This window comes from Anguilla anguilla, chromosome 18 (genome assembly GCF_013347855.1).
Source record: "Anguilla anguilla isolate fAngAng1 chromosome 18, fAngAng1.pri, whole genome shotgun sequence".
Lineage (NCBI taxonomy): Eukaryota > Metazoa > Chordata > Actinopteri > Anguilliformes > Anguillidae > Anguilla > Anguilla anguilla.
In genome coordinates this window covers 30,048,859-30,070,349 of record NC_049218.1, presented here as the reverse complement: position 1 = coordinate 30,070,349, position 21,491 = coordinate 30,048,859, and the positions used below count along the sequence as shown (strand labels likewise).

Below are 21,491 nucleotides of genomic sequence, written 5' to 3'. Positions count from 1 at the left end.
TTAACCTGACAAAAGTATTTCTCATTTTATTGTTATGCATTTGTTCAGGTTTTCTTAAAATCAATTTACAAAATTTTTTGGTACCAGTTGCCTCTCCCGACTTCTGGTCAACGCATATCCTAGTGTAATACAAGGGATAGTAAATGTCCCCATCATGACGTTGACACAATCATTGCAGAAGCACCAAGATCCCAGTGCCTTGTAACAGTCTCAATAACCTCCTTTATGAACTCCAAGGTTATATAAACTCCAAGGTTATTTTAAACACATTTTTACCTGAGTAGTATGTGTATTAACTCAAGTGTATTTTATTTTATTTTTTTAACTTTTAAGAAAGCCATGTTGCAATTTTATTTTTTTTACAATCCCATGGAAAAGTCGTGCGAACACTGGGAAACAATTGCCTATTGTTGTCTAGCCGTATGCCAAATGCATTCCTGTATCTGATTGGCAATGAGTAGGCTATAGAAAAACAACCATTTAAAAACAAAAGTATTTATAATTTAGTTTATTTTACCTCTAGTAACAAGTAAAATGGTTATATTTTATTGAAATAACATTCCACAAGGAAGAGTTTCAAACAGCAAGATGAAAAGGAGGCTAAAAACAAGAATGTGCTGGAACTGCACAGTATAAAGAAAAAAAATATATAAAATCACAGTAAATTCAAATTAGAAACTGGGGAAGAGGGTTACAATATGTAAGACAATACGGGGTTTTAACGATGTCTTCTGTTTCTTTTCCTTACTCTGGTCGTTTGCTCCTAGCCTAAAATCCCCCGGGCCCCACACAAAAAAAGTTAACAGCTGTTCTTAGGGAAACCGATAACTGACGAATAAGTGTAGATTAAAAGAACGCACAGGTAATTCCAAACAGGCTGGAGCACAGAGAGCTTCAGCGCGGTCGCTGAGAGCAGGGGGGGGCCTGCTGCTCATCCGTGCGTCGTGTCGTCCTCCACGAAGTCCTTGGCCTGCTCGGCGGAGATCACGTCAATGTGGCTCACCTGCAAGCACAAGCCAACGCTCCAGTTCGCCAAATTCTGTGCCGGAAACTGCCGGGGATTTCTACGGCTAAGGGTCATACCAATGCCTATGCTTCACTTACTGCATTTTATACCCCACAAATAGAGCGAAACGCAAGATGTGGTGTACAGCTGTTGAAGCACAATCTTCACTGATCTCCCATAGAGAAGTCAAGCTACAATACGTCTGCTTCGCTGGTAAGACGCTTCATTTGCTAATCAAACTTGGACTAACCTCCTGACCCCCCCCTCCAGATTTAATGGGGGGGGGGGGGGGGGGGGGGGGTAATAATAGCTCATGCTTCAGAAGAGATCCAGATTTCTTTTTAAATAATGGGATGCTACCTGTGGAAAGTAAGCCTTCAACACATCACATCAAAGCGGAAGTTAATATAAATAAAATTACCTTGTTTCTGAATTTTACACCATAGAACTTGTCTGCAGACTCCAGAAGCTCAGGCCTGAAGGTCGTTGTGATAAACTGGGCGTGTCCAGCCAGCTCCACAATCATGTCTTAAACAAAAACAGACACAAGTGAGCTGGAAGTAAAATATCTGGCCAAATATGACATTTTTGCTAGCTGTGGAAATTCATAGAAATAATGCATTCATCCAGTGCAACAGAAACAGTAGATTAATGAGGAGGGCCAATCAGCAGCTGATACTCACCAGATACAGCCTTCCTGTGCTGGGCGTCCAGGGCCTGGTCGATCTCATCAAACAGGTAGAAGGGGGCGGGGTCACACTTCTGAATGGCGAAGATGAGCGCCAGGGCCACCAGGGACTTCTGTCCTCCGGAGAGCTGCTGCATCTCCCTCATCTCACCCTGCTTTCCTGTGAAGGACACCTGCACACACGTGCACATGCGCACACACACACACACAGAAATGCAAACAACACACACACACAATTTAGAAACACCTCGACAAGCGCTCTGCAAATGACATATTTCAGGATATTTAGAAGGATGTGTGATGTGTGAATGTCCCTTAAAATGACTGGTCCTTAGGGGGACCCTAGCTATAGTGATGAGGATGGGGACCTGGCTATAATGACTGATCCTTATGGGGACCTGGCTATAGTAACTGGTCCTTATAGGGACCTGGTTATACTGGCTGGTCCTTATAGGGACCTGGTTATAGTGACTGGTCCATACAGGGACCTGGCTATAGTGGCTGGTCCTTAGGGGGACCTGGCTGTAGTGACTGGTCCTTATGGGGACCTGGCTGTAGTGACTGGTCCTTATGGGGACCTGGCTTTAGTGACTGGTCCTTATGGGGACCTGGCTATAGTGACTGGTCCTTATGGGGACCTGGATTATAGTGACTGGTCCTTATGAGGACCTAGATATAGTGACTGGTCCTTATGAGGACCTGGATATAGTGACTGGTCCTTATGAGGACCTGGATATAGTGACTGGTCCTTATGAGGACCCGGATATAGTGACTGGTCCTTATGAGGACCCGGATATAGTGACTGGTCCTTATGGGGACCTGGATTATAGTGACTGGTCCTTATGAGGACCTAGATATAGTGACTGGTCCTTATGAGGACCTGGCTATAGTGACTGGTCCTTACAGGGATCTGGCTGTAGTGACTGGTCCTTACAGGGATCTGGCTGTAGTGACTGGTCCTTACAGGGACCTGGCTATAGTGACTGGTCCTTATGAGAACCTGGCTATAGTGACTGGTCCTTATGAGGACCTGAATATAGTGACTGGTCCTTATGAGGACCCGGCTATAGTGACTGGTCCTTATGAGGACCCGGATATAGTGACTGGTCCTTATGAGGACCTGGCTATAGTGGCTGGTCCTTATGGGGACCTGGCTATAGTGACTGGTCCTTATGAGGACCTGGCTATAGTGGCTGGTCCTTATGGGGACCTGGCTATAGTGGCTGGTCCTTATGAGGACCTGGCTATAGTGGCTGGTCCTTATGAGGACCTGGCTATAGTGGCTGGTCCTTATAGGGACCTGGTTATAGTGGCTGGTCCTTATGAGGACCTGGCTATAGTGGCTGGTCCTTATGAGGACCTGGCTATAGTGGCTGGTCCTTATGAGGACCTGGCTATAGTGACTGGTCCTCACGAGGACGTGGCGTTATTAGTCAGTTTTCTTACCCGTATTCCCACTCCAGTGAACTGGTCCACAGAAGGTACGCTGCTCTGCGAGCCCGACCCCCTCTCGCTGTCTGTGCCGCCCTCCCCCTCGTCCTGGGACTGACCCCCTTCCGTGTCCCCCTTCTTCATCACCAGCGTAGCCTTGCCCCCCGGGACCAGCTTTTGGAACACCTCGCTGAAGTTCTTCGACACCTGAAGGTGGACGAGGCGTTAGAAGTCATTGGGCCATTTTGAGACAAACAAAAAAAGACTGCATGGGGAAATAAAAGTATAACTTCTAAAGATAAATTATTTTTCATTATCAACCTTTATGTAAGCAGGAGGTCCCTCTGATATAGAAATCTCAATATCAGATTAGGAGTAACTAAGATTAATTGAATTTACATGCACATTTATAGGACTGTTAGTAGTGCCATTGCATGTACTGCCGTATGTCCATACATTGAGGCTTTGACTTATTTTACTACTGGAATATAATTTTCTAAAGTATATTTAGTGATTCAACCAGTGCGATAGCTTGAATCTAAAACTCCGTCAATATTCATCAAGAGCGAGGGGATTACCTGTTTGAAGGTGAGCTGTATGGCTTCGTATTTGCGCAGTTCCAGAACATTCATCAGCTCCATGATGGACTTGTAGCCCCTGTCCAGCTCGTCCTGCCTCTTGATGAGCTTCTCCTTCTGCTCGGAGAAGTTCACAAACTGGTCCAGGGCCTTCTTGTTCACGTGGCTGTACTTCTTCAGCTCCGTGTTGCACTGCTCCAGTTTACGAAACAGCTGCAAGGGACGAGGACAAAACACTTTCAATTTTACATTACATTGCAGGCACTTAGCAGACACTGTTATCCAGAGCAACTTACACAACTTTTACATAGCATAGTATTTTCAAGGTGAGGTCTGTCCAAAACTGAATTATCTATTATGTTTTTCCACAAAAATATCAATATCGTTTTTCTCCTAATTTTGAAAACAACATTTGTATGTATATTCGTATGCTTATCTCACGACCAAATCCTGTGAATTCAGGAAACAACAAGCTAGCAAAACTGTCAGCTGCTACCCCACCCATCAGTAACACGGTTTGGTACATCAGTGTAAACGTTTTACTACACCTGTTTGAGTATGTGAGGGTTTGGTACTTCTCCAGTGAGTTACCTGTTTCAGTATGTGAGGGTTTGGTACTTCTCCAGTGAGTTACCTGTTTAAGCGTGAGGTACTTCTCCAGTGAGTTACCTGTTTCAGTGTGAGCGTTTGGTACTTCTCCAGTGAGTTACCTGTTTCAGTGTGAGCGTTTGGTACTTCTCCAGTGAGTTACCTGTTTGAGCGTGAGCGTTTGGTACTTCTCCAGTGAGTTACCTGTTTGAGCGTGAGCGTTTGGTACTTCTCCAGTGAGTTACCTGTTTGAGCGTGAGCGTTTGGTACTTCTCCAGTGAGTTACCTGTTTGAGCGTGAGCGTTTGGTACTTCTCCAGTGAGTTACCTGTTTGAGCGTGAGGGTTTGGTACTTCTCAAAGGCTTCCTGTGGGAGGGAGCCCAGCTCGCGGATCTTCTTCATGCACTCCTCCTTCTTCTTCAGCAGCATGCCCTGCCGGTTGGTCATCTTCTCCAGCTCCTTGGTGTCGTGGTTGATGGCGTCGTTCTGGTCCTTCTCGATGCTCTTCCAGCGCTCCATGCTCTTCATGTGCTCTTTGATCTCAATCTCCGTTTTGTCAATGAGGCCGTCCAGGTCTGGAGAACAAGAGGAGAGTGCACTTTAGACGCTACGCTTAAAAAGCTCGCTTTTCCTCAAAGTTCCATTCACTACAACAGGTAGCAGGCTCAGAAACTCAACACTCAAACTGAACTCAAGGCTCTCAACGCTCAAGCTCAACCGAGCATTTTCCTTCATTAATTTCTGCAAATTTGAAAAAAATGTCAAAAATGTATAAAATTTTCATAAAAATTGAAAAAGTACATAGACAATTGCTCGGGACCACAAAACCTATTGTCTTTAAGCACAAATGTGCTAAACAAAAATGTTTTGAATACACAACATTTGTGTGCAACTTTTTTGTTATTACATTATCACTCCTGAAACAAATGCATAATTCTCTTTTGCCAAAGGTAGTCTTAAGTGTTTATTACCTGAAGACAGTAGCATCAAAACCAAAAGCATTTCTACATATCTCAATCTGTAACCCTCCCGGGTTTTCCCATATGGATCAAACGTGGAAAACAGAAAACAAAAATACTTAATGACGGCAAACAGTCTGTTCCCTTTACCCAAAAAAGAAGTCTATATAAAGCATAGTATAAAAATGGCAATGGGTGACTCATAATGCTAAGGCACTGTTCCAGTGTGTGGATGGGCTCCATTGTCTGGTTGGCATCTGTAAAGGCACTGTTCCAGTGTGTGGATGGGCCCCATGGTCTGGTATCTGTTAAGGCTCTGTTCCAGTGTGTGGATGGGCCCCATGGTCTGGTATCTGTTAAGGCTCTGTTCCAGTGTGTGGATGGGTCCCATGGTCTGGTATCTGTTATGGCTCTATTCCAGTGCTGACTGTACTCTGACTAGCATTTAAAATTGAGTTCGGGGGTGGGTGGGGCTATGAATAAGTACTCACCTTCTGAGCGTGCCATTGTGTCCTTGATACGCTTGTTGATTCCCTCCAGCTCGGAGGTGGTGGCAGTGAGGACCGTACCTCCCTCCGTCTCCCTCAGCTCATTCAGCTCCTGCACAGACAAACACCCGTCAGCCCCACATACACAATCCAGCATTATTACACATACACCCCCTAATCCACACAATCCAATACTATTACACATACACCCCCCAATCCACACAATCCAGCATTATTACACATACACCCCCTAATCCACACAATCCAGCATTATTACACATACACCCCCTAATCCACACAATCCAGCATTATTACACATACACCCCCTAATCCACACAATCCAGCATTATTACATACACCCCCTAATCCACACAATCCAGCATTATTACACATATACCCCCTAATCCACACAATCCAGCATTATTACACATACACCCCCTAATCCACACGATCCAGCATTATTACGCATACACCCCCCAATCCACACAATCCAGCATTATTACACATGCACCCCCTAATCCACACAATCCAGCATTATTACACATACATCCCCTAATCCACACGATCCAGCATTATTACGCATACACCCCCTAATCTATGCTATGCAGCATTATTACACATATAGCCCCTAATGCACACAATACAGCATTTACACACATACCCCCTAATGCACACAATCCAGCATTATTACACATACACCCCCCTAATCCACACAATCCAGCATTATTACACATACACCCCCTAATCCACACAATCCAATACTATTACACCCCCCAATCCACACAATCCAGCATTATTACACATACACCCCCTAATCCACACAATCCAATACTATTACACATGCACCCCCTAATCCACACAATCCAGCATTATTACACATACACCCCCCAATCCACACAATCCAGCATTATTACACATACACCCCCTAATCCACACAATCCAGCATTATTACACATACACCCCGTAATCCACACAATCCAGCATTATTACACATACACCCCCTAATCCACACAATCCAGCATTATTACACATACACCCCCTAATCCACACAATCCAGCATTATTACACATACACCCCCTAATCCACACAATCCAGCATTATTACACATACACCCCCTAATCCACACAATCCAGCATTATTACACATACACCCCCTAATCCACACGATCCAGCATTATTACGCATACACCCCCTAATCTATGCTATGCAGCATTATTACACATATAGCCCCTAATGCACACAATCCAGCATTTACACACATACCCCCTAATGCACACAATCCAGCATTATTTCACATACACCCCCCTAATCCACACAATCCAGCATTATTACACATACACCCCCTAATCCACACAATCCAATACTATTACACATACACCCCCCAATCCACACAATCCAGCATTACACATACACCCCCTAATCCACACAATCCAGAATTATTACACATACACCCCCTAATCCACACAATCCAGCATTATTACACATACACCCCCTAATCCACACAATCCAGCATTATTACACATACACCCCCTAATCCACACAATCCAGCATTATTACACATACACCCCCTAATCCACACAATCCAGCATTATTACACATACACCCCCTAATCCACACAATCCAGCATTATTACACATACACCCCCCTAATCCACACAATCCAATACTATTACACATGCACCCCCTAATCCACACAATCCAGCATTATTACACATACACCCCCTAATCCACACAATCCAATACTATTACACATGCACCCCCTAATCCACACAATCCAGCATTATTACACATACACCCCCCCAATCCACACAATCCAGCATTATTACACATACACCCCCTAATCCACACAATCCAGCATTATTACACATACACCCCCCCAATCCACACAATCCAGCATTATTACACATACACCCCCCTAATCCACACAATCCAGCATTATTACACATGCACCCCCTAATCCACACAATCCAGCATTATTACACATACACCCCCCCAATCCACACAATCCAGCATTATTACACATACACCCCCCAATCCACACAATCCAGCATTATTACACATACACCCCCTAATCCACACAATCCAGCATTATTACACATATACTCCCCTGCAGCACCATTCACTCCGTACCTGTGCAGCACCATTCACTCCGTACCTGTGCAGCACCATTCACTCCGTACCTGTTCCACTTGGTCCAGGCGCTTGCGCAGGTTCTCGTTCAGGTACGTCTCCACCCTGGTCATTATTCCCTCCAGCTTAATCCTCTCGTTCAGCAGCTGCCTGTTATCCTACAGACACACACACACACACAGGGGTCCTTATATTCAACCAGCATAATGAACCAAAATTCAACAATACATTTTAATAAAGAGGGTCTCCACTTTCACATTTATTTTCCTAAAATAAAACACGTCTTTCTATAATACTGATTAGCTGTTAATTATGAGGTCTTACACCAGTCAGTTATTTCAGATGCCACACAGTCCACACAATAAGGCCCTTATGTAACTCTCAGCTCTCAGGGCAACATCTGACCTTTTGTTTCTCCTCTCTAGGAGATTACAAGCAAAAAACGCTTTAATGTGCAAAATCAGGAACATTTCATGTTAAATAAAACAAAAGGCGTTATACAAATTCATTAGGCTACCACATGAAAGATTATCCGGGCTAAACAGAGCATCAAGATGTTACGCAACTAAAATCAAAAGATCATCCCTAAGCAGACGGGTACTCCTGCTTCCTGTCTTCGGTGGGGACTAGCGTAAGGGGGGTTTCTATGTTGAAGGGGCAGTGCCCCGCCCCGACCCGCCCGCACACCCACGACCCCGCCCCTCACCTGCTGCAGCTGGCGGATCTCGTCGTTGAGGTCGTCCACGCGGCGCTGGTCGCCCAGGCTGAGCTGGGACAGCAGGTCGGTGCCCAGCTCGGCCTTCAGAGACTCGCGCGTGGACTCCATGGCGTGCAGGCTGGCCTCCAGGCTCTGCAGGCTCCTTTGCTGAAGGGCACATCACAACCAACAACCAAAACTCACTTCACTGGACCAGCACAGCATTCAGCTTCCTCAAAGCATCACCTGTAATCCGCAATACTGAGCAACACTCAATAAAAACACCAACATCACCACTAATAAGAGATTAGATAATAATGAGAGCTATGAAAATTAAAATACTACATCTTACATGCAACTACTACCATAACATTCTTGCTGGTGTGTTAAAACAAATGAGCACTATTACGGCAGTATCGTAATAAAGACGGTGGAAGTTTCAGTCCAAGAGATTCAGGTTTTCCTAGTCAGGAGCACAAGAGAAAAAAAAAAAACCTACAGGCCACACTGACTGTTAACGGCTAATGGGGAGCAGTCTGAAAGGTCAGGCTAATAAGCTCGTGTAAGAAGTGGAGCCTTAAATCGTCAAGTCATGGGTGATATCACTAGTCAGACAACTGGGTACCGTGTCCCACAGAACTACACCACTGCCTCAGGCAATAACAGCTTATATTCTTAACACTGACAAAATAATGTTTTGTACTGTAGACATTTTAAGCCTTTCATCTAGTTTTAATAGTGGTGTGCGAGCCTACTTTAACTCCCTGTGACTTTGACGGCAGCATTAAAGGGACAGTGACTGGGAGACAGTGCTAAGGGAACACGGGGCTTAAATACCCGCCCCCCTGGTGAGCGAGCGAACGGGCCGTCACCTTCGGCATGAAGGTCTTCTCCGACTGCAGCCGCTTCTCCTTCAGCATCTTCATCTCGGACAGGATGCTGTCCCGGGACGCCTTGAACTTGCGCTGCTGCGTCTCGATCTGCTGCATCTGGTTCATCAGCTGGTCGATCTCGTTATTGATGCGTGCAGGCCGTTAAGGACGAGACTCACACACGCCTACCGTCCGGCAGCCAATGGCAAGACACGTTTGAAAAAATAAATACTGCACAAGATTACCTGGTCCAAGACAAACTACAGACAGGACTATTATTAACAGCTATTTGCGATGCACTCTAACAAGGAATATGATATATAGCAGCCCATTAAACACGGTAGGTGCCTAGTACTGGGCATTAAGGTTCTAGAATACCACACACGCACAGGCACGCACACACACACAGACACACACATGCACACACACACACACACAGACACACGCATGCGCACACACACACACGCATGCATGCACGCACGCGCACACACACACAGACACACACATGCACACACACACACACACACGCATGCACGCACGCGCACACACACACAGACACACGCATGCACGCACGCACACACACACACTAAAGGGGCAGGATATGTTCAATGTTCCTGCGCAGATTTTCGTTCAGCTTGGCTTCCAGCTCTCCCAGCTCCTCCTCTGCTTTGCGGGCGTCCTTCTGCAGCTCCAGGCGGGACTTCCTGGTGTCGTAGTACCCCCCAGTGAGGGCCCCGCGATGGCTCACCTGGTCACCTGCAGCCCAGCGCACAGTCACCTGACTTTACAGGCCCTCGATGCGCTACGCTTTTCACTCAAACCAAACCCGCTGAACTTCACTTTCAACCGTTCCTATTCCCAAACCAAATATAAACCACTGAAGAATACAGTGTCCTTTCAACACTCATTTTTGGCATTCATTCCAAACATAAAATTATCAACACTGGAAGGAAAAACTAAATTAGAACACATGCTTTTATTAGTCTTACAGCAATGTGACTGTGTTGTTCCCACTTCAATCAGCTCAAATATATGAGCCATGTTTTGTCAGCTGAAACACCTCCCAGGACTACAGGGCTGGGAGCACACATTTCTGCAGGGCCGTGTGCTGTCCCCCCTCCCTCCCCCCCCCCTGCTCACCCTCCAGCGTGATGCAGTCCATGGTGAAGGCGCGGGCCAGCTGGGTGGACACCTCCATGCTGCGGCAGATCAGCGTCTTGCCGAACACGTGCTTGAAGGCCTTGTCGAACTTGGGGTTGTAGCGCAGCTTGCTGATCATCGGGATGGCGTCCTGAAAAGGGACACGCCCCTGTTACACAGCGCGGCGAATGGGCATCCAGCAGGACGCTCTTATCGAGAGCCACGCGTAGGGTATATTTCTGAACACTATCCGCTCGTACATATTTTCACTGACACAAACCGCACGGTTACATTACACTGCTGATTGTAAGTACAATAAAATGAGGAACAAGAGTAGTCTTGTTTAAGCAAGGATGTAAAATAATGCGATACATCACACATCAGCAGAACTGAGAACAACACGCTTAAGGTTAAGTCACAGAGCAAGTTTCATTCCAATTCAGTATGTGTTCCAGGTACCAGAAAACCGAAAAATAAAATTCAGAAAAAAAAATAAACAACACAATGTGTGAATTTAACGGAACAGACGGCTTACGTTTGTCTCGGGATGGGCAGTGTAATTTAACGGAACAGACTCCTTACGTTTGTCTCTGGATAGGCCGTATCTCTGACGTCCAGCTTGCTGAGGGGGAGAAAGGTGACCTCCCCAGGCAGGTTCATCTTATTGAACTCGGTCAGGATTTTGGTGCTGACTTCATCAGTCTCCACGATGTGGTAAAACAACCTGGGGACAGGAAACAAGGATTAGCTTTGGCAACTTCTTATTCTTCCAGAGAATAATAGTGTTTTATTTTATATCTATATTAAAATTTAATTGATTTGATTACATTTATATTGTACATTCAAAATGTCAATGACCTTAAAACAGAATCACAATGAATAGGCAGGACTTGTGTAACAGAAATAAATGAGGCAGCCAAAATGAGGCACACTTTGGAAAAGTCGAGACACAGATGTTGAGATTGCATCTGGTCAGAAAACTTTAAAGTGCCTGCAACCAAAAAAAAAGTATCCCCTTATGTATCAAAAGCAGGTCTGATCTAGAGCAGAAGGGATAAACTGGAGGAAAGTTCTAGAAAATGTACAGAAAACAAAAGACAGAAATTTCTATGGGATGAGAGAATGCAGCTCACCCTTTCTGAAAAGGAGGTGTGAAGCAAGCAGCCTGAATTACAACTGCACAAAAACAAATAAAGTTTTTATGAATGACACTACAGGTGGCAAAGCGCTCACCTGGTCCCAGCCGTGACCTCCACGCAGGTGTAGAAGGCGGGCTCGCACTCGAAGTTGTTCATGACGATCCCGTAGTAGCCGTTGATGACGTGCTGGTTGATGCCTTTGCGGCGGAAGTGCTCCAGCACTTTGTTGATGCTGTCGATGCCGTTCAAAATGGCCTGCAGGAAACACAGGAACAGGAGTCAATCTTTACAGCTCGAAAACAAACCAATAATCTTATCTTATAAGCGGGCGGGTGTGCGGGTGAGTGTGCGGGCGGGTGTGTGTGCGGGCGGGCGGGGCGTGCAGGTGTGTGTGTGTGCGGGCGGGCGGGCGTGCGGGTGTGTGTGTGAGCGGGCGGGCGTGCGGGTGTGTGTGTGAGCGGGCGGGTATGTGTGCGGGGGTGCGGGCGGGCGAGCGAGCGTGCGGACCTTTCCGGTAGCCGCGCGCAGGAGCTGCTGCTTCTTCTCCAAGTCCTCCCGCTTGGCGGCCAGGGCCTGCTGCTCCGCGTTCTCCTCCCTCCACAGGTAACTGTGCCAGGGAGAAACCCATTAAAACAGCACTACCCTAACCTCCACAGGTAACTGTGCCAGGGAGAAACCCATTAAAACAGCACTACCCTAACCTCCACAGGTAACTGTGCCAGGGAGAAACCCATTAAAGCAGCACTACCCTAACCTCCACAGGTAACTGTGCCAGGGAGAAACCCATTAAAACAGCACTACCCTAACCTCCACAGGTAACTGTGCCAGGGAGAAACCCATTAAAACAGCACTACCCTAACCTCCACAGGTAACTGTGCCAGGGAGAAACCCATTAAAACAGCACTACCCTAACCTCCACAGGTAACTGTGCCAGGGAGAAACCCATTAAAACAGCACTACCCTAACCTCCACAGGTAACTGTGCCAGGGAGAAACCCATTAAAACAGCACTACCCTAACCTCCACAGGTAACTGTGCCAGGGAGAAACCCATTAAAACAGCACTACCCTAACCTCCACAGGTAACTGTGCCAGGGAGAAACCCATTAAAACAGCACTACCCTAACCTCCACAGGTAACTGTGCCAGGGAGAAACCCATTAAAGCAGCACTACCCTAACCTCCACAGGTAACTGTGCCAGGGAGAAACCCATTAAAACAGCACTACCCTAACCTCCACAGGTAACTGTGCCAGGGAGAAACCAATTAAAACAGCACTACCCTAACCTCCACAGGTAACTGTGCCAGGGAGAAACCCATTAAAACAGCACTACCCTAACCTCCACAGGTAACTGTGCCAGGGAGAAACCAATTAAAACAGCACTACCCTAACCTCCACAGGTAACTGTGCCAGGGAGAAACCCATTAAAGCAGCACTACCCTAACCTCCACAGGTAACTGTGCCAGGGAGAAACCCATTAAAACAGCACTACCCTAACCTCCACAGGTAACTGTGCCAGGGAGAAACCCATTAAAACAGCACTACCCTAACCTCCACAGGTAACTGTGCCAGGGAGAAAACCCATTAAAGCAGCACTACCCTAACCTCCACAGGTAACTGTGCCAGGGAGAAACCCATTAAAACAGCACTACCCTAACCTCCACAGGTAACTGTGCCAGGGAGAAACCCATTATAGCAGCACTACCCTAACCTCCACAGGTAACTGTGCCAGGGAGAAACCCATTAAAACAGCACTACCCTAACCTCCACAGGTAACTGTGCCAGGGAGAAACTTATTAAAGCAGCACTACCCTAACCTCCACAGGTAACTGTGCCAGGGAGAAACCCATTAAAACAGCACTACCCTAACCTCCACAGGTAACTGTGCCAGGGAGAAACCTATTAAAACAGCACTACCCTAACCTCCACAGGTAACTGTGCCAGGGAGAAACCCATTAAAACAGCACTACCCTAACCTCCACAGGTAACTGTGCCAGGGAGAAACCCATTAAAACAGCACTACCCTAACCTCCACAGGTAACTGTGCCAGGGAGAAACCAATTAAAACAGCACTACCCTAACCTCCACAGGTAACTGTGCCAGGGAGAAACCCATTAAAACAGCACTACCCTAACCTCCACAGGTAACTGTGCCAGGGAGAAACCCATTAAAACAGCACTACCCTAACCTCCACAGGTAACTGTGCCAGGGAGAAACCCATTAAAACAGCACTACCCTAACCTCCACAGGTAACTGTGCCAGGGAGAAACCCATTAAAACAGCACTACCCTAACCTCCACAGGTAACTGTGCCAGGGAGAAACCCATTAAAACAGCACTACCCTAACCTCCACAGGTAACTGTGCCAGGGAGAAACCCATTAAAACAGCACTACCCTAACCTCCACAGGTAACTGTGCCAGGGAGAAACCCATTAAAACAGCACTACCCTAACCTCCACAGGTAACTGTGCGGAAGAACAACAGGAGCTAGGCTAACGCTCGCCTCCAAATCGCACATTCACTTCTTCCCTTTCACAGGAGGACCAAATCGCTATTGCTTGCCTCAATCTCACCAATAAAAACAACACTAACTGTCTTAGTTACAAAAAAAACCATTTTAATTTGATGCAAAATGCTAGGCTGGCCGAAAGCATATTTGTTTGATGTTCGTCAAGTTAATATTTCTACTCTGGTAAGTCCCATAGATCCATATGGAGATTAAACATTTTATCAGGACACCAAACATACAATGACACCACACAAAACAAAACAGATAAACCCTAATCTATCGCCCATTTTATTTTACGCTTATGGTTTTAATGAAAAGCACATGGGAGCAGTTTAAAAAGAATAAATCTTACTTTCTCTCGCTCTGCAGTTCATCTTTTCTGTTCTTTACTTCGTAATATTTCTTGTCCAATTCTTCCACGCGCGTCTTCACTTCGTTCAGATCCTGATCTAGTTTCTGGAAAGGAAGGAAAAGGACAAGGTTTAATTAGGCACATGCTATTCCTTTATTTCTTACACTGTACATCAACCTGAAATAAGCAATGCCAAACTGCTCAATACATACTAAATGATGCTAGATTGCTCAGTATTTACTAAACGATGCTCGAGTGCTCAGTATATACTAAACAATGCCACAGTGCTCAGTATACACAAAACAATGCCAAATTGCTCAGTATATACTGAGTGATGCAAGTGTTCAGTATATACTAAACAATGTCAGAGTGCTCAGTATTTGCTAAATGATGCCAGATTGCTCAGCATATACTAATCGATGCCCTAGTGCTCAGTATTTTCTCATCTTGCCTAATATGAATTCAAGTTTAGGCAGTAGTGTACATCTCTTTAGATTGGGGAAAAATAAATGCTTACTTTTTAAAAATCATTTTAACATATAGATCAATGGATATGACTAATGCATATAGGCTTTCCAAAGCCTCAAATTCACATCCCTCCATTGAGAGCGCACTGGAAGAGAATGCTAAAATGTTAGCGGTATCTGAGCTTTTCTAAGGAACCGCTGCTCACGCTGTACTGCTCCAGGTTGCGCTCCTTGTTGGCCTCCGTGTCCTCCAGGTCCTTGTGGATGGCGGCGATCTGGCGCTTCTTGTCGTTGATGGCCTGGTCCAGGGACTTGAGCTCCTTCTTGATCCACTTGTCCCGCTCCTCCTTGGAGGTGAACTGACTGCCGCGGCCCTGCTTGGCGTACAGGTCGGTCCTCTCCTGTGTGGCCTGGGCCAGCCTGCGGGGGGCGCAAGGGAGCGGGGAAAAACCCCGTTTAGCAGAGCGGTTCAGTTCAGGGAGGAAACTCACAGCGGCAGGAGGTAAACCCGCAGGACCCCGCACCTGGCTATGCCTCGCTCCTCCTTCTCCTTCACGGCGTTGAACTTGGGCTCCGTCTCCTGCAGCTCCTTCTGCTTCTCCTCGATCTTTTCCAGAAGTTTCTGCCGTTCCTTGAGCAATCGTTTCTAACGGGGGGGGGGGGGGAATAATCAATTCATCTCTCAAAATTACCTGCTCAGACCAAAACCGCAGCAAAGGTTAAACATGCAACTTAGGTGTTCTTTTTTTTTCTTTTCCTTTTCTCAGAAATGATACACATCTGCGCGCACAAGACTGGCATATTTAAAGGTATTACAACATTTACTTTCACAAACCACATAACTGCTTTATTAATGAAAGCAGGGAGGTAAACCATGTGGCTGGTTCTCCTTCCATCACCAGTAGCCCAAAATGCCCAGGTGAGGGTATTCTGGCTCACCCGGTTTAAACCCGCCTCTCATGCTACACCTAGGAGTGCCCCGGCTGGGAATCGAACCCACAGCCTTTCGGTTCTGAGCCCAGCACCCTGCCCATTACGCTACGAGCACACCCCAGGCCTCCATACCCTCTGCTCGCTGTTCCCCGCCAGCTCATCCTGCAGGTCCTTGGTCTTCAGCTCCAGTTTGGTCCTCTGCTTGATCTGCTCCTGCCTCTCCGTGCTCAGCTGCTCCTTCTCCTCCTTCATGGCCGAGATCTTGGCCTTCAGCTCGCGCACCACCCGCTCCGTTTCCTGAGGAAGAGGAAGAACCCATCTTACTGCCTTACTGTTCCTCTAAAAGCCATCTCACTGTCTTTCTGCTCCAATAAAAACCTGAAAATTAATATGGGCCCAGGATCAGCTATATCCACTCCAGGATGACTATAACATGACGGCCAAAATCTTTCCAATAATGAGCCTGAGCGCTCTGAAGTGTCCGTTGGAAGGTGTGCGAGACACGTACCTCCACTTTGTCCCGGGCGTCCTGCTGGGCGTCCCGCAGCTGTCGAGATTTGTCCCCGCAGGTTTCCCGCTTGGTGGACAGCTGAAAGGTACAAACAATGAGCATGGTTACTCGCCTAGCAGTAGAGAACGGATAAATGAATATGGCTTTCTATACCATGCCCTAGGGTCTCTGCACTGTCGCCTTCAGATGCGTGTGTGTGTGTGTGTGTGTGTGGGAGAGGGGACTCACACACCTGCAGGATCACTAGGGGGCAGTATCTTAAGTGACCTGATATATACCTACAGCTTCAAACAAACATGGCGAAATAAAACCAAGCCATCGCTTTATCTCTGGCGTATAACAGTAAGTGTCTCTGTTCCTCTGAGAAAAGAAAGCGCTGAACGGGCACTCCTAAGACCGGTCCGTCTCCCCGCACACTTCCTGCCCTCCCGCCTCTAGGGGGCGCACCTCGTCCAGCTTGGCGCGGGTCTCGTTGAGCTCCTGGTTATAGATGGTGTACTCCAGGGCTCTCCTCATCTTGTCCCACTTCTGGTACTGCGCCAGCTCCTCCTTCTCGTCCTCCAGCGTGTGCAGGCGCTCCTCGATGTACTTCAGCAGCTCGTTGATCTTCTCCCTTTTGCCCTCTGAGGGGAGAGCACAGCGCCGATTAGCCGCTAACCTAGCCGCCGCCTCTCACTTCCACAGCGAACGGCACACGAAACGCAGCCGCCGATGCGAAAGCGTTCAGGCAGAACACACGATGACAGGTCGCCTTCGAGCGCAGGAGCATTTACATTTGAAATAGCTTACACCACTTTAACATTATGAGCCTCCCTTAGTCTGGAGCTAATGTTTTCAATAGCGACTGTTCTTTCAAACTTTAAACACTGACACAACAAGAGGAACAGAACTAATGCTTTCTCACGACGATCAAACAAGGAAAGTACAGACCATAAGTTTTTATCTGCTTATGAAACATTTAAATCCATCCAATAACTGCTTCGGAACCTATTCTATGGCTGTGTGGCTAAATTCTGCCCTTGTATCTCATTGTATAGCCCAGTGAATGAGCGCGGTCTTCCTCGGGAGGTCTTCCTCGGGAGGTCTTACCCGTCTCCTTCATGAGGGAGATGCTCTCCTCCTTGCGCTCGTCGTACACTCGGGTTCCGGCCACCTCCCTCAGCAGTTTCAGGCGCTGGGAATCGGGCGCTGTCGCCATCTGGTTGATCTGAACGGGGAACAGCGACAGTCACGCCTGCCTGTTGGCACGCGCCTGACTCGAACGCAATCCTCTAAGCTGCTGCTTGTCAACGGGACATTGCTATAAAGGTTCTACCAGTCATAGAAACATATTTCCCTGTATGCTGCAAACATGATTACACAAGCAAACCGTGATAGCAGTCTGGTAGTACGGTGACTGTATTCATAAAGCATCGGAGTACAAGCGCTGATCTAGGATCAGTCCATATCCATCGACCCATATAGAGCCAAAAGGGAAAAGGCATCCTAGATCAGCGCTCCTGTTCACATGCTTTATGAACACGGGCAAAGAGCTCGCTTCCGTTAACACTGAAAATAGGACAAATAAACCCCCAAGGCTCAAAAAAAATAATAATACCAAAAAGAAATAAAAGGGTGGAAGGGTTACAAGTTCACAACGGTCTTACCTTTCCTTGCTTCACAATATAGTAAGGATTGCTGCGAGAAAACCCAGCGCTTTCCAGCAGGTTCATCACGTCATTTTTCCTGAAATAAAAGAATTAATAGGCATTACGTTGGCAAATACATATAACATTTTTGTTTTCTGTTCAGAGAAAATCTTGAACATTTGTTCTATTTATACAGGGTGGTCCAAGTCAGCCTTTGTGTTTAATTACTATATTCAACAGCTCCTATTGTATAGAACATTTGGCAGTATGAATTTTAAATCATTCTGAGTCACCATCTCCGTGCCTGTTGTTGTGCCGAGAAAATGTTACTCACGTCACCATTTTCTTGTCCAAGAAATACTGGTCTTTTTTTGCTCCGATAACACGACGGAGAGAGACCTCTTCTTTGTCAATCTGTTAGGAAACCTTTAAATTACTTACTTTTCTCTATGCAAAACCATGTTGAACAAAAAAATTAATTAATTTAAAAAATCTAGAAAATGCTTGCTACTCATTCATAAGACCCGTTTCATACGTGAAGAAACTGCATTTTCTAGGCTTGCTTACCGGTAACCTGTTGTCAGAATTGTCAAATATGATTTCCACAAAAGCAGAGATGACACGTGGACCAGTCCCTTCCTGAAAGAGAAAAAATGTTAGTGTTGCGCAGTGCTATATCCAATCTAATCATCAACTTAATTTCAGTCAAAGACTCACATGCAGTAAAGCCAGTCTCTGCTCTGGGCGTAGGTGACTGAACTCATCACTGAGAACAAATTGGATGGCTGGGGGAAAAACACAAACAACGGAAAAAAAAGAATTGTAGGACCTTTTTTGGCATATGCAATAAAACGACATATCTTTATGACAATTAAAATACATTCGAATACAAGAAAATGTGCACATACCATAGAAGAAGTTGCTTTTTCCGGACCCATTTCTTCCAACTAAAACAAACAAAAGAAAATGTGTTGCAATTTTCCCTTTTCGACACAAATGCTTTAAAAGCTTGCTACAGTGATGCAATTCCATATATATAAACACCTTGAGAACTTATTGACTGCTTGAAACTCACCGATGACGTTGTGCTTTGAGCTGAATGGATCGACCACAGTCTGATCTCGATAACTTCGGAACCCCTGGATAATCACCTAAACCCGGAGAAAAACAATGCATAAAATTAATGACCTTCCAAAAGCATGACGATTGGCCGCTGATACATATTTCGGCAAAGGAGATTAGTGAATATCTCAAACTAATGTTATTGCTCGGTTATTTAGTGTTAAAATGTTGGAGTGGGTGTGTCTGCTGCGCTATTCCCTACTTAGCCAAGTACATCACATCGTTTGAAGCGAGCTTAAAACGTCATCCTCGTTGCATGTCTAATACAAACAACGTTATTACCTACATTTTCAATTGTTCGCATTTAGTAACAGAAACATCAGCATATGTCTAGAACCGACTGACTGTGTGAAGAGTTCGAATCGAACTCAAAAGTTTGTGTTGTTCATCTCAACTCAAGATGGTCCTGGGTCGCCAAAACAGCGCGTTTTTTTAACTTTAATAAACCTGGAAAAAGACTTTAAAAGCCCAGATGCGTAATAGGCTAACAAGTGGGGGGATACTCGTGGTGTGGCTACGTGCGTTTGTTTTGAAAAGTAGAGCTAGCTTAGCCTAGACTTGAAGCTTGCCAACCCCCATTCATGTGAACGACCAGCCAAATTACTGTGACATTTATTTACCAGGCCTCATTGCCCCTGCTGCTGGTATTCATTACTGATTCGTCATTATTAGTATAAAAACGCACTCTAGCTAGCATTACTACAAAGCATTAACTCCAAACACCATAGATAGTGCCAATTACAGCGACAAACCAGATTTTCCCCTCGTGCAAAAGTTGGTAGTCCGACATAATCAGCCAGCTAGCCCAGCAAGCTAACTCACATGCTAACTTTACGTGTCAAGCCAGTGAGCAACCACACCGAGGGAAACCTCGTCAGATAGCTTGTTTGACATTTTAAAACCCGCGCTCGACTACACCAAAACGTTATTCATAAAAAATAAAATGTACTACCTGAGTCACATTCGTAAGCTAAGTAGTTCGCTAGCACTTCGTTATTTAGCAAAAATTGCCGCCTAAGCTAGCTCGAGCTAATACGTTCGCGAGCGTATATTTACGAAAACAATGTGCCGTGCTTTCTGACAAAAAAAACTTTCTCAATCTGCACGGAGATAGATACAAAATTTCGATTACATTTTATATATATATATATATTACTTTCATAAACCGGAGTCGCAATTACACGTAGGTCAAAAAATGAAAACTACTATTAGCTACCTGTTTGATGTACATTTCGGCGCTATTGTGGCTAGCTTGCTAGCTAACCCGCTCTGCAAGAATTCTTGTCTCGGAGATCAAGTAGATTAATTCACAAGAGTTCAGGAAATGTCCTTTCCGTTCACCGAAGCGTGGCGACGTGCATTTAAATTATTAACTGTGTAGCAATTATATGCATTTCTTAATTTTACAATATCCGAAATGCAGATTATCGATACACTGCATAACACAAATAAAAGACAAAAATGGTGGCTGAGAAGGATGAGGAGGAATAGTAAAAATGGCCGCTGTAGGTGAACGAAAACCAACACGAATTCAATTTTAAGAAAAGACAGTCTTGTAAAAATTAAAATGCCGTGTCTTTTCTATTAATTAGTATTTAAAATAATTTATTTGTTATGCAGTATTAATATTTTCTTGTTCATGAAAGTTAAACATCTTTCAGTTTATCAACATTTTTATGTACACCCATATTTTGTTCAGTTGGTATCTACCAAAGGATGAGACGTTCGGCGGCAAAAGTGCGGGGTGCGTAGCTGTCTTTTTATCGTACCCGGAGTGTGAAAAATACTACTTGAAGTCACTAGACAGAAATACATTTTGCACTAAACCATTATAAGGTTATATTCCACAGGAAGTCTGTTTAACAGTCTTTTTATTATATGTTTAATTCCAGTCGTGCATTATGTATTGTACGCAAAGTGTAGCCTGACGCTTACATTGTACAGTAGCCTAGGTTATACAATGTGGCTCAGTGGGCGCTTTATGAAATTAATTGGTTTCATTCTTCTGCTTCTCTATTCATTCATACAGGCCTTTCCTCTCAACTAACTTGGAGTTGACGCAAATACATAGATATTGCTTTCACTATAATATGTTCTTACAATAGGGACATTATCAGTAATGTGTGCCAATATATTGGCAGGCGGCTGTGCTAAACAATTGGCACTAGGACTAGAATTGCTTGTCTACTAGCCTACAATAAAATCGAAAATGCCATATATTGATTATATCCCATAATGCCCACAACATTGCAAAATG

The 21,491-nt window shown here is 45.4% G+C and overlaps 1 protein-coding gene across 1 annotated transcript; it reads right to left on the bottom strand.

The window, feature by feature from the left end:
• Window positions 1-493: 493 nt before the first annotated feature.
• smc3 (structural maintenance of chromosomes 3) lies at window positions 494-20,722 on the bottom strand. The gene is made up of 29 exons (XM_035400550.1): window positions 20,451-20,722; window positions 19,188-19,263; window positions 19,021-19,059; window positions 18,830-18,897; window positions 18,680-18,751; window positions 18,447-18,526; window positions 18,131-18,209; window positions 17,574-17,691; window positions 16,932-17,107; window positions 16,482-16,562; window positions 16,106-16,270; window positions 15,565-15,686; window positions 15,247-15,460; window positions 14,574-14,677; window positions 12,222-12,321; window positions 11,809-11,969; window positions 11,158-11,299; window positions 10,576-10,726; window positions 10,039-10,191; window positions 9,436-9,587; window positions 8,573-8,731; window positions 7,917-8,024; window positions 5,742-5,850; window positions 4,619-4,866; window positions 3,704-3,916; window positions 3,141-3,332; window positions 1,690-1,867; window positions 1,428-1,534; window positions 494-1,003 (listed from the first exon to the last, which is right to left on the bottom strand). The coding sequence occupies exons 1-29, from the start codon at window positions 20,463-20,465 to the stop codon at window positions 932-934; spliced, it is 3,654 nt and encodes a 1,217-aa protein (XP_035256441.1). The 5' UTR covers window positions 20,466-20,722; the 3' UTR covers window positions 494-931.
• Window positions 20,723-21,491: the final 769 nt, after the last annotated feature.

Bases quoted from the DNA above. Each gene is read 5' to 3' on its own strand.
- smc3 (XM_035400550.1), bottom strand. The intron at 18,898-19,020 runs GTATGTGCACAT...TTTTTCCCCCAG, and splicing joins AAAAAGCAACTTCTTCTATG to CCATCCAATTTGTTCTCAGT. The intron at 17,108-17,573 runs GTAAGACCTCCC...CTCTCCCCTCAG, and splicing joins CTCCCTCATGAAGGAGACGG to AGGGCAAAAGGGAGAAGATC.